The following is a 13,034-nucleotide window of genomic DNA, read 5'->3' on the forward strand; positions in this document are numbered from 1 at the left end:
GCCATTCATGTGAACGTTAAATACTTTTCAGGCGCTGTTTTTCTTCTCTTTTCCCTGTCCCGCTCCCCCACGGCTCCCCTTCGGTGGGGAGTGAGGAAGGAGTGGGACCAGGGGCAGATGTGGCTGTGGAATAATGGCTGGGCCTGGACACCAAGGGGAAGAGCGCTCCCGCCTTTGGACTCGGAGGCCAGTCTCTCCACTTTGGCGGCAAAATGTCCCAGAATCGAATCTTACTGTCCCCTTGTGCGTTGAGTAACCCCGGCCGAGTGACAGTTCTTGTGGAAAAGCAGCCCCACGTGACCCACACGTTTGCCGTTGGCTGGCCTGGGGCCGGCAGAGCAGGGGAGGTTGAGGGAGCTGTGGGTCCGTGGGGGCCCTGCCTGCCTCGCCGGGGGCGGGGGGGGGGGGGATGGTAGAGGAGGGTGGGGACGGGGCTGCTTTCCCCGGGCTGCAGCTCCCGCGCCAGCTCCCCAGGGTGACCCCGAGCGCCTGCAGCTCCCCCTGGTGCCCTCGGCTCCCAGCCTCCGTCTGCTTGCCCGTTTGTGGCTGACCTGACCGTGCCACAGCCAGCCCGGCCCCCCCTCGGGCGCCACGGTTCTGCGTCTCACGGAGCGGGCACGCTGGCCTCAGCCTCCGCCCTGTGCTCACTTGCCAGCCCGAGTGCAGCTGGAGACCGAGGGGAGCGTGTGGTTGGCAGGGGAAAGCAGAGGAGGTGGGGCCGGCGGCTGTCTGTGCCGGGGACGGGTGGGGATGGTTAGGGTTAGGGACTCCGTGACCCCGGGGGGCTCCACTGGCATTGCACGCGCGGGACCAGAGATGCTAAGTTCTCTGCCCAGAAGCCCCAGAGAGAAGCACCGAGGGGGAAGAGACCCACCCGGGCCTCCTCTGTGCCCTCTCGTTCGTGGGCCAGGCGGCCCGGCTTCCTCTTAGCCAGGAGCGCCGTCCGGTCCGTCCTGAGGAAGCGCGTTTAGCGGAGCCGGCTGCCCTGCCTCCCGGCGACCGACCGACCGTCGAGCCGCTTCCGCCTTCCGGGGGGGCGGTCACGTGCGTTGCTGGCTGCCACGTGGGGCACCCCACTTTTCTATTTTGCAGGTACACGAACGGACTGAAGAAATGGATTTCCTGCTGTTGGTAGTCCGCAAACTTCTGAGAACAAATTCGCGTTTTGTGAAGGTAAATCTGATTTCCTGAGTAACAGGAATATTCAGGGTTAAGGTTTATGATTTGGATTTGTGTCTCTTCGTTTTTTCAGAAACCATCGAAAGCAGTGACTCTTGACATTTGTTGTCGCGTGTCCTCCTCCACATCTTGCCAGGAAGCTGGCTCCAGGGCATTCACTCAGGATGGGAGTGTGGAATCTTTTTTTTTTTTTTTTTTTTTTGGATTATTATGTTGCATTAAATTCGGAAATTTTCTCCAGGCAGAAAGTGATGTGATGGTTGTTGACTCTAATGAAATACTGAGTGTTGGATCACTGCTTTTGGTTGAATAATTACCACAGTTCGGAGGTATGTGACTACATCTGCAGTCTTTGTTCTAAAAACGACACCAGAAGAGGAATTGAGGGTTTTTTTAATTAAAATTTTTTAATACAGTATATTTATTTTGGAGAGAGAGAGCGTGAGTCAGGGAGGAGCATAGAGAGAGGGGGAGAGAATCCCAAGCAGGCTCCAGGCTGTCAGTGCCCAGCCCGGCGCGGAGCTCAAACCCGCGGACCGTGAGAGCGTGACCTGAGCCAAAGTCGGACGCTTAACTGAGCCACCCAGGCGCCCTGAGGACACGAACATTTTGAGGACAGTTCTGTGCGCTGCTGTTTTAAAGACTTAGGTTTTGAGTTGACTGAAAGTCCCTTAGAGGTTCCTGGCTCTGGGCCGTCCCCACACCTGCTGGCCCCGCTGTCACTGTTGGCTGATCACACTCAGGTCAGTCCCACGCTGGTGTCTTGAGCAGGCTGCCGAGTTGTCTGTCTGGAGGAGAGGCTGGTGGCAGTGAGGAGTCTCGATGGCCTTGAGCAGTCCGGTCTGGCCTCATGTCCGCATGCCGCCTCAACCGAGCAGAGGCCTCGCACGCCATGAGCCTCACTGTCCCTCGGAAGACAGCTTAGAGAGCATCTGCCGGGACCGAGTATGCCCCGTGGGGGCCACTCTTACACCCACATGGCTTCTCAGAGGCTTCCTTCCAACCTGAAGCAACTCAGCTTAAATGAGTTCTGGTTAATATGCTTTCTACCATTTGGATCTAACATCTTAGGGGAAAATACACGTATTTTGTTTACACGGTAACGCATCGGGTCGTCGGCAGCCAGCCGAGAGTTGGGTTTACCCCCGGTGAGCATCTCAGAGACTGGCGGATGGCGCGTGTCCTTCGTGGCACTGCTGCCTTGTCCGCTGCACATCTAGGGTGCTGTGGGTGCTGCTCCTGGCTTTCACACAGAGTTTCCCACGGAGGACATCCCATAGTTGCTTCCTGGCACAACTGACCACTTGTGGTGGGTCCCCAAGCCTCTGTGTCCTGCTTCGGTCTAGCCTGGTTTCTCTCTGCTGTGGCCCTGGGACCGACTGCTCCAGATTCGTGGCTTAGAGCCGGGGTTTTCTGGCTCCGCGTCTGCCTCTTTGCTGTTCTGCTCCCTGGCGTTTCTGTAACACCTCATCGAGTAACTTGCTTGTTTTTGCTTTTGTTTTCTGATGCAAAGGTTCCTTTTAGATAAGTGGTCATAGGTTAGCTTTATTGTAGTCTCTCACTTGATAAAATAATTTAGGAGAAGTAGTAAAAGTTGGTTGTCTCTGAGCATTCGTTCAACTGTAATAATTTGTACTCCATTAAAGATTACATCAATGTATCATACTGAAGTTTTGAAAATTACTAAAGCAGAAGACAAGCTTGGTAATTTAACGACATCACGTTTAGTTGTTGTTATTGCTCTTGTTTGTTCTAATGGTTTCTCTTCTGCAGATAATCCTCATGTCGGCCACCATCAGTTGTAAAGAGTTTGCAGATTACTTTGCTGTTCCTGTCCAGAACAAGATGAACCCTGCGTATGTTTTTGAAGTGGAAGGAAAGCCCCATTCAATCGAAGAGTATTATCTTGATGATTTGGGGCACATTCATCACGGCAGGGTATGTTGGAAGGCATTGTTTCTTTCATAGCGAATGTGCCTTTGTGTCCGAGTGAGCCCGCACTGGTCAGCTGCAATTGTAAGACTGTACCAAATCCAAGCTGGGAGATGGTGCGGGCTGGGGCTGGAGACGGACGGGTCGGGAGAGCTCCGAGTTTGTTGCTGTGAACTGTGGGCATCGAGACACATTGTACGCTCCTGTGAAAGTTATTGGATTGGTTTTACACTTTGTTGGTGAAAAGTAAAATGTCAGATTTTCGTCAGCTATAAAATTGTAGATTCAGTTGAGAGTGGGAGGTGGTTTTATTTCAAATTTTATTTTGATTAAACTGCTTCTTATAATACAAATTGCGGTGCTCTCAATTGAAGGAGGAGTGTACTGACGGTGAAGGACCGGGATAATACATCCTTACGAAAAGTTGCAGTTGATTTGACATTATTTTCACGTGGGTAATACATTTACAGGGTTCAAAAATCGAAAAGAGGTCTATGAGCAGGTATAAACTCTCTCCTTCCCCCTCCTGTCCTCTGCTCAGCTCCCCTGCCAGCGAGAGGAAATCACTGTCACTAATTTCTTAGGAATCGTGCTGTAACTCTGAATGTCTGTATGAGCGGATACAAATGTGCGGTTTCTCCCTTTACGGAAACAGCAGTGCCCTCGGTGCACCTTGCCTTCTCGTTCTGCTTTTCGTGTCCTTTCCCGTCTCACAGCTTATTCTCTTTTTAGAGCTACATTCTGTTCTCTCATGTCCGTATCTCACTAATCTCCAGTATTTCTGGCCTTTTTCTTTTTTAAGTTTCTTTATGTATTTTGAGTGGGGGAGGGGCAGAGAGGGAATCCCCAGCGGGCCCTGCACTGTCGGCACCGAGCCCAACGTGGGGCTCCACCCCATGAACCGTTAGAGTATGACCTGAGCTGAAACCAAGAGTTGGATGCCTAAACCGGCTGATCCCCCCCAGCTGCCCCCGGTCTGTTCTGCCTAAAAGCAGCGCTGCGGGAGGAGACTGTGCGCTCCCGACGGTGTGTTCAGAGGCTGGGCTCTCTCTGCCTTGTTACTGTCGACATTTGGGGCCGTTTCTTTGTGGTGGGGGCTGCCCTGTGCACTCACTGTAGGATGTTTAACAGCGTTTCTGGCCTTGATCCGCTAGCGGCAAGTGGGGCCCCCACCGTGACCACCAACGGTGTTTCCGGACAGTCCGTGGGCGGTCGGCTGCCCCCTTGAAGACCCCTGTGTAGGGTACGCCTTGTAGAAGACCGTGTCTGCTGGTGGAATTGCTGGGTCAGAGGGTGCGTGCACTTGTGATTTTGACGGACGGTGCCGGACTGCTCTGTGTAGGAGTTGGACTCTTACCACAAACAGTTGTGATGTGGAAGTAGACTATAGCCTCGACGACGGTGAGTCAGCCGACGGGTTCCACCTAAGGTAAGAAGACACGTTTTGTCAAATCTATTACAGCGGAGGGAGGCCAGCGATGGCCATTAAAGTGTGGCACGTCTTTTTTTCCAACTTTGTGGATGACAATATTTCAAAAGAACAGGAAAGTTATAAGAATTTTCTAGTAAACACCTCTCTGTCACCTGGATTCTAAAGTTCACGTTTATAAAAAACTGTCAGAACCAAGAAACTAACTGATATATTATTAGAACTAAAGTTGTATTTATTTGGATTTTACTGGTTTTTCCCTAATTTCCTTTCTCTGTCTCAGGGTCCCACATTGCTTTGAGTCATCATGTCTCTGTAGGCTTCTCTGGGCCGTGACGGTTTCTCAGACGTCTCTTATTTTTGATGACCTTGACGGTTTGTAGGAGTACTGGTCAGGTATTTGTAGGATTCCCCACTGTTAGAATTTTTCTGATGTTTTTCTCATGAGTAGACTTGGGGCTATGGATCTTGGGGAGGCAGACCACTGGGGTGAAGTGCTGTATTGTCACGGGGGGACCACCAGCGTGGCCTATCACTGGTGATGTTGGCCGAGGAAGTTTTTAAAAAAAATTTTTTGTTTTTGAAAGAGAGACAGTGTGAGCAAGGGAGGGGCAGAGAGAGAGAAACACAGAATCTGAAGCAGGCTCCAGGCCCCACGCTGTCAGCACAGAGCCCCACACGGGGCTTGAACCCACCAAACTGTGAGATCACAACCTGAGCCAAAGTCAGATGCTCAACCGACTGAGCCACCCAGGCACCCCTCCTGGCCAAGGAAGTTTTAGCCAAACTTCTGCCCTACAGTGTTACTGTCCCTTCCTTTTTCTTTTGTGTATTTGTATGTGTTTACCTGTTTCTTTGCTCATTGCCTGTTTCCCTCCCCCCCACCCCCACCCCAGTGAGATGTAAGCAGCATAAGAGACACATCTGTCCTTTGCTGCTTGGACACAAGTCACTAACTGCAGCCCGTATTCAAGGTGGAGGGGAGAGGGCACTTCGTCACATTTAAAAATTTTGTACTTTCTGGCCCCTTTTGGAATGTGAACGTACCGATGGTTTTACAAGTCTTTCCAGCTGGCCGTTGTGTGTTGGAATCACGTAGATGATTGCTCGTGGGTGCCCTGTGGAGTTGGGTCAGGCCTGGGCACCTGCCCTCTGCTCCCGTGCGGGCGGGGCGGCCTGGACTCCTCTCCAGCCAGGGGCTCGTGTTCTCCAGGCTGGGGAGAACCCGGTTTTGGCATTTGCATACCCAGTATCCTGTTCTTGGTACTTAATAGGTACTCGGGAAATATTTTGGTGAATGAATATATTAACATTAAGCCTTATAAAAGCGGTGTTTTGTATAGATTCTGCTATATAGTTTTTGGAGTCAGAGGAGTTTTAAAAATTCCAGTTTTGTTATTGTTACTACTCCCTGGGCACACCATCTAACGTTACAGGGGAGAAGCAACGTTCCTTCTGCGGACACCAGCCTTTCTCCCTTCCTGCCTTCTTAGGGACCTTTTCTGATTGACTGTTGCCCCCTCCTTGCTTTTTTTTTTTTTTTCTTTTGTAATGTTTACTTTTGAGAGAGAGAGACAGAGCATGGGTCGGGGAGGGGCAGAGAGAGAGGGAGGCCCAGAATCCGAAGCAGGCTCCAGGCTCCGAGCTGTCAGCACAGAGCCTGACGTGGGGCTCGAACCCACAGACCACGAGATCATGACCTGAGCCGAAGTTGGCTGCTCAACAACTGAGCCCCCCCGGTGCCCCAACACCCTCCTCGTGTTACCTTTCCTAGTGCCTTCTCCACTGCCCCTTACCTGTCCCCATTTCATCAGAACTGAGTCTCTCTCATCTTAAAAAGCACCCTCACGAGGTCCCGTGTTTCTCTCCGTGGTCTGGCTCCCACTGCCCCTGTTCTGAGATGGCATTTGTCAGGATCACTAGCGACTTCCTTAAGTTGAGAGTCCTCTGCCCCAAACTTACCATGACCTCCCTGTAATATTTGACACCTTTGGCCAGTTTGGTTTTCTTGAAAGTCACCCTTCCCTTGAGGCCAGTGTTGCCCTTGTGGTCTTTCTGTTGCCAACCCTGGCTGTTCTTTTCAACGTCCTCTGAAGAGGTCTTTTCACTGCTTATTTTCAACATTTTTGTTTTCACCCTCCCCTTAGAAATGAGACAGGAGGGAGCGCCCACGATGTGTAGCTTTAGTCCGGAAGCAGAGCTGAAGGAGAGTGTGGCCCCACCCACCACTCCCCACGCCTTCCCGCCCTGGACAGGGCTTTTATAATCCTGTTCACAGTTGGGCAGTAACCCACTTCAAGGGGATCACGAGGATGGTGAGGCAGGTTGAGGTCCCCGTTCTGCTCCCCGATGGTGCCTGGCCGTCTCGGCATCGTTCGTTTCCTACCGTCTGCAGCGCCCGTTCTGGCACGTCTCTCGCCCTCCTCCTGGGACCAGCTGGCCGGCCTCGGCACCGCAGGCTCGTGGTGACGGCAGACGCGCAGGGCTCCAGCCTCTCCTCGTGGGGCAGAAACACGAGCTTCCGCCTCCCTCTCTCGACAGCGTCACGGTCGTTAGTTCAGCGGAGGAGTGAGTCTCTCCGTTTCCGCCTGCGTGAATTCATTCCCTCCACGTTTCTGCCCCTTCCCCTGCTTTATCTTTTGTCGGAGCGCATCGACTGAGCGAGTGGGCCCGTTTGCTCTGAGCGCACTGTGCCGTCTGGGGAGCAGAGACCTCGTCTGTCGTCTGTTGTTTGCCCCTGACTCTCACACGTGGTGGGGGCGAGGGCAGCCGTGGATCAGCGGGCCCGTGACCCACCTCACTGTTCCCGTCGTTACCCGTGTGACGCCTGCTGGGAGAAAGCGGGGCTGTATCTGGTGTCTTGTATTGTATTTAAATGATATTCTTTGGGTTTGGATTCTAGAACACAGTGAAGTTACTTCTGAATTGGTGACGTACCTTTTCCGTGGCTTACTGGTTTGTAGAAAAACCGTTCTGATGGGTGTGAATGCCACCGTTGGGGTTTGTGAAAACCATGCTTTCTTTCTATTTCTGTTTTGTATGTTTCTGTTACGGTTATCGTTTGGATAAAGTAGAAAGTCGTTCCAGGTAAAGATAGAATGCTCCTTCACAGTTATTGATGAAATAAAAGCCGGTTTGTTACTCTTACGTTAGTAGGATCGTACTAATAGTGAAAAATGGTTTCTTACCAGCTGACTTAATTTACTCTAAAAATGGGGGGGAAACTGCATCTGTGGCTAACTACTTACCACCTGTAGACTTCTGACGTGTTTTCCACAAAGTTGAGTGCAGTGCTTTGAGCACAGTACTTGATGAGTAAGGTTATTAAATACACCAAAAAAGCTTTCTTACTCTTGGTGCAAAAAAACCCCCGATATGGCTATGAAAGAGATTTTCTGGAAATTATGCCATAACTGTTGTGCCGGGTGTTGTAGAGAGACTCTTCCACGGTGGTGGCCTTGGTTCCATGAAGCCGTCGGCTCAGACCAGTGATGCCAACCTCACTGGGGGGGGGGGGGGGTGGCGGGGGGGGGGTTGCTGCTGCGGTTGACCCCCCGCATTCTGCGGAGGTGTCTGGAGGGCAGTTTTAAACGAGCTGGGCTCATTAGTTTTGTTTTAGTATGCGGTTAAAAGTAGTCTAGCGACCCGTGGCCTGGCACATGGGTGACTTCGGCATTTTCTTCCTGTAAGTTGGCAGATGTAACGGGGTGTTAGCCTTCCCCGGTCCTTGGGACGGTGGTGGCGGTGATGTCTCAGGACTTGTTGAGACGGGCGCCTGACGGCAGGGGCGCCGGCGCTGGGTTCTGTACGCATCTGGAGCTGCTCGCTCTGTCTTCGAACTAGGTTTCCCGACAGACGTCCCACCTCTGTGTGTCTGCGCTCTGAGCGCATCCGCGCCCCAGTGACAGGGACGGGGTGAACTCGTCCGTACCGTGTCCGTTGGGGCCTGGCGCTCGGCAAGCGTTCGTGTATTGGCCGCTGACAGTACTCTTTTTATTGGGGTGTTAAAGTGACGCACTGAGGAGAGTCACCTGTCTGAACCCAGAACCCCTTGTAATCCTGTTCTGATCTTCCGGCCTTTCCTTTTCCTGTGTTTAGCTTTCTCCTCACATCCCGGAGGAGCCGGTGATTACTAAGGACATTTACGAAGTCGCTGTCTCCCTGATCCAGATGTTCGACAACCTGGATGTGAAGGAGAGTGGGTAAGAGACGCTCCGCTTGGCAGCGTGCTTCACGTGCGAGTTCAAACGGTTCGCTGTTTGTTTAGAAACCGTTTAGTGTTTTTATAATGTTAACACGTAACTGTAGATACCTTCTCCAGTAGTCACTGTGTAGATTTTAAAATAAAGTTGGTACATCGGCCATTTTTTTTTTTTTTTACTGGAAATTTCCACTTTAAAGTAGTAAGACCAACTACAGTTTTAAGACTTGACAGTGTTAGAAGCCAGCAGTCACAGCCTAAGGAGAGAATGGTTTCCAGACATGCTGAGTCCTGTCAGTCCTAGTCTGAGGCAGGTGGAGAGGACCGCGCTAGGAGAAGGTGTCGGGAGCATTTCCTTGCCTTGGTTTCTGTTTGTTGAGAAGATACGGGGGGCGCCCCGGGGCTCAGTCGGTTGAGCGTCCGACTTCGGCTCAGGTCATGATCTCACAGCTTGTGAGTTCGAGCTCCGCGTCAGGCTCTGTGCTGACAGCTCGGAGCCTGGAACCTGCTTCGGATTCTGTGTCCCCCCTCTCTCTCTGCCCCTCCCCAGCTCATGCTTGCGCGCTCTCTCTCTCTCTCTCTCTCTCTCTCTCAAAAATAAATAAACGTTAAAAAAAAAAAGGAAGATCCGCTCCCCACCCTAAGGCTCCTTGGTCACCCGTTTGCTCACGTGTTTAGCTGGACCTTTGAAGCGGAACCTGTTTTCCCTTAAGAGCAACTTCAGGTTATCAGGGGTGGTTGGAGTCTGTGATATAAAAAATGCTGTATTACGTTCTGAACCCTCCCTGTGTTCGTTTCCTGTGGCTCGTAAATGCAGTTGCTGTGTCAGAATGACAGACCCGGACGATGTAGAGTCCGCCTCCTCGCGGCAACCGGAACGTGACTGCGGGCCGCCTGTCCTTCCAGGCCCGACGCGCACATCCGTGCCTCCCTCCTTTTACTGTCACTTGCGAAGTGCAGACGTCCGTGAAGCGTAAAGTCACTCGTCTTGCGGTCCCCCTGAACACTACCTGAGAATGAGCGGGCCGTCATCCGGTCCCGTCCCCCACAACCTGCATGCAGTTGTGTTACTTTAGCTGTTTCTGAGCTCCTTCAAGTTTTGGTCTTTCTTTCTTTCTTACCTATGTTAAAAGATTTCTTTCTGGCTTTGATTTTTTTTTTTTTTAAATTAGAGAGAGAGTGCACAGGCAGGGGAGGGGGCAGAAGGATCGAGGGAGAGAATCTTAAGCAGGCTCCCTGCTCTGCACAGAGCCTGACACAGGGCTCGATCCGTGACCCGTCGTGACCTGAGTCGAAATCAAGTCGGACACTTAACCGACTGAGCCAGCCAGGTGCCCTTATGGATTTTGTTTTCTTTAAATAGACTTTATTTTTAGAGCAGTTTTAGGTTCACGGCAACGTTGAGGAGTAAGTACAGTTCCCACGTGCCCGACATAGTCACAGTGCCCCCTACCGTCGGCGTCTTGCACTGGAGCGGTACCTTGTTGTTGACACATCATCGTCGCCCCCCAAGTCTGCAGTGTAGGCTTCACTGATGGCGTGCATTTGATGGGTTTCGGCAGGCCTGTGATGGTGTGTATCCGGCATGGTAGTATCCCGCCCCCAGATCCTGTCTGTCCTGCCTGTTCCTCCCTCCCCTGTAACCATGGCAACCACGGATCCTTTTACTGTCTCCCTGGTGTTGCCTTTTCCAGAATGTCTTGTGGTTGGGATCATACATACGCAGCTCTCTCAGATTGGCTCCTTCACTTAGCGGCAAGCATTTCAGTTTCCTCATGTCTTTTCCCGGCCCGTAGCTCATTTCTTCGTAGCGCTGAACAGCATTCCCCTGTCTGGACGGCCCGCAGTGTGTTTACGCGTTCACCTGCTGAAGGACGTCTCGGTGGCTTCCGAGTTCGGGCCGTTATGAAGGAAGCTGCCGTAAACACGTATGTGCAGGTGTTGGCGTGGACGTGAGTTCTCGGCTCCTCGGGGTGAGCGCGAAGGAGCAGGATCGCTGGATCGGTCTTGTAGGAGACCACCCAAGTGCCTTCCAGGGTGGCTGTGCCACTTCACGTTCCCGGCAGCGATGGATGGGGGGCCCCGTGCCTCCGCGTCCCCAGCAGCATCTGGTTGTGTGAGAGTTCTGGGTTTGGCTGCTCCGTGTTTTGGCACGGAGCTCTTGTCAGATGTGAACTGTGCCTTCGGCGTTATATGGTGCCCTGTTCGGTCTTGCTTAATGCTCTGGGGCCTGAATTCCGCTTTGTCAACGTTTCAAGATCGCAGGCCTGCTTTCTTTCTGTCTTGGCCTCTAAAATCTTTGCCCTTCCTTTACTGTCACTCTTTTCTGAAGGGCTTATGTTTAAGTATGTCTTTTGCAGGTAGCAGAGTTGGGGGTGGTTTATGAGTCGTTTGAAAAACTTTGGCTTTACTGAGTTCAGCCATCCGTGCTTATTGATACGACCATGTGTTTAGTCTCCCGTGTGTTATACATACTCTATGGCCTTTTCTTTCGTTTCAAAATTTTTTCTTGGTGGTTAGGAAGGTTTATAATGTCGTCATTGTAGCTACTGTATCTTTAGAGAAGGCCCACAGACTTCTTTTCCATTGTGAAGGCTTCTGACCCTTGTTCCCTGGGGAAAATGCTCATTGACTTCCACCTGTTTGTTAGCTTTGTGGCAAATGGAGCATCCTGTTCGCCTCTCTCTGTTCCCCTTCCTTTTCCCCTCATTAAAAAAAAAATTTTTAATGTTTATTTTCGAGAGAGAGAAACAGAGTGTGAGTGGGGGGGGGGGGTGGTGCAGAGAGAGGGAAAGACAGAATCCGAAGGAGGCTCCAGGCTCTGAACTGTCAGCACAGAGCCCAATGTGGGGCTTGGACTCACAAACTGTGAGATCATGAGCTGAGCCGAAGTCGGTCGCCCAACCTGCTGAGCCACCCAGACGCCCCTCCCCCTCATTTTTAAAATGGCTTTATCGAGATAGCATTTACATAACATATGATGCACCCCTTTAAGCTGTACAGTTGAGTAGTTTCTGGAATATTCACACATATGCGGCACCATTACCACAGCCCATTTTAGAATATCTTCATCACCTTAGAAAGAAACCCTGACCCTTTCACTCTCTTCCTCATTCTTCCCCTTCACCCCTGGTCCTAAGCAACCACTAATCAACTTTTTGTCCCTATAGGCTTCCCTGTTCTTGACTTTCATGTAAGTGGAATCCTGTAGGATGTGATCTTTGGTGACTGACCTCTTTCACTTATTGTGGGTTTTCACGGCTCGTCCGTGTTGTAGTGTGTATTGGGACTTTCTTCCTTTTTATGACTGAAGTCAGTCCTCTGTTGTAGGATACACCACATTTCATTTATCCACTTGTGTATCGATGGTGACTTCGGTTCTCTTTCTCCTTTCGGCTTTTGTGCAGAATGCTGTTGTGAAAGTTCACGTACAGGTACTTGTGTGGATGTGTATTTTCATTTTTCTTGGGTATATACCTAGGAGGGGAATTGTCGGCTCATATGGTAACTCTGTGTTTAACCAGTTGAGGACCTGCCGGATTGGTTTCCAGAGCACCTGGATCATTTTACATTCCCACCAGCAGCTCGTGAGGGTCCACGTCCTTTCCAGTACTGGTTGATGTCTGACCTCGGATTCCAGCCATCCTGGTGTGTGTGATGTAGTATCACGTTGTGGTTTTGACTTCCACGTTGCTGATGACTGATGATGTTGAACATCTTTTTTAGGAGCTTATTGGCCATTTGTATATCCTCTTTAAAGGCGCGCGTGTATATATTTAGAGGCATACGTCCTTTGTCCGATTTTAATTGGATTATTTGTTTTTGTTTTTGTTTTTTTACTGATCATAAGGATTCTTTGTATATTCTAGATACAAGCCCTTTACCAGATACATGGTTTGCAAATATTTTCTTGCATCCTGACGGCTGTCTTTTTACTTTCTTGCTGGTGGTTTTGAAGCACAAAAGTTTTTAATTTTGGTAAAGTCTAATTTGTCTAGTTTTTCTTTTGTTGCTCATGCTTTTGGTGTCATAGCTAAGGATCCATTGCCAGGTTCAGGCTCATCAAGATTTACCCCTTGTTTTCCTCTAAGGGCGTTACAGTTTTGGCGTTTCATTTAGGTCTTAGGTCTTTGAATTCAGTTTTGTGTACATGTGAGGTGAGAGTCTAGCTTCATTCTTGGGCTTGTGTGCTAACCACTCGTCCCAGCACTGTTGGTTCAAAGACTCTCCTGTGCCCGTTGTGTGTTGGCACCTTCTTGAAAATGAGTGGGCCATAGACGTATGGATGGGTTT

At 50.8% G+C, this 13,034-nt stretch overlaps 1 protein-coding gene across 5 annotated transcripts in view; it reads left to right on the forward strand.

Moving 5' to 3' along the window:
- The window catches only part of TDRD9 (tudor domain containing 9), a 110,795-nt gene that overhangs the window by 29,205 nt on the left and 68,556 nt on the right, over positions 1–13,034 (forward strand). For all 5 annotated transcript variants that reach the window (XM_042944441.1, XM_042944437.1, XM_042944438.1 and 2 more), the window contains 3 exons: positions 1,093–1,173; positions 2,953–3,117; positions 8,639–8,742. In XM_042944441.1, the coding sequence (XP_042800375.1) occupies positions 1,093–1,173; positions 2,953–3,117; positions 8,639–8,742 (350 nt within the window). The remainder of the gene's footprint in view (positions 1–1,092; positions 1,174–2,952; positions 3,118–8,638; positions 8,743–13,034) is intronic.

This window comes from Panthera leo, chromosome B3 (assembly GCF_018350215.1).
Source record: "Panthera leo isolate Ple1 chromosome B3, P.leo_Ple1_pat1.1, whole genome shotgun sequence".
Taxonomy (NCBI): domain Eukaryota; kingdom Metazoa; phylum Chordata; class Mammalia; order Carnivora; family Felidae; genus Panthera; species Panthera leo.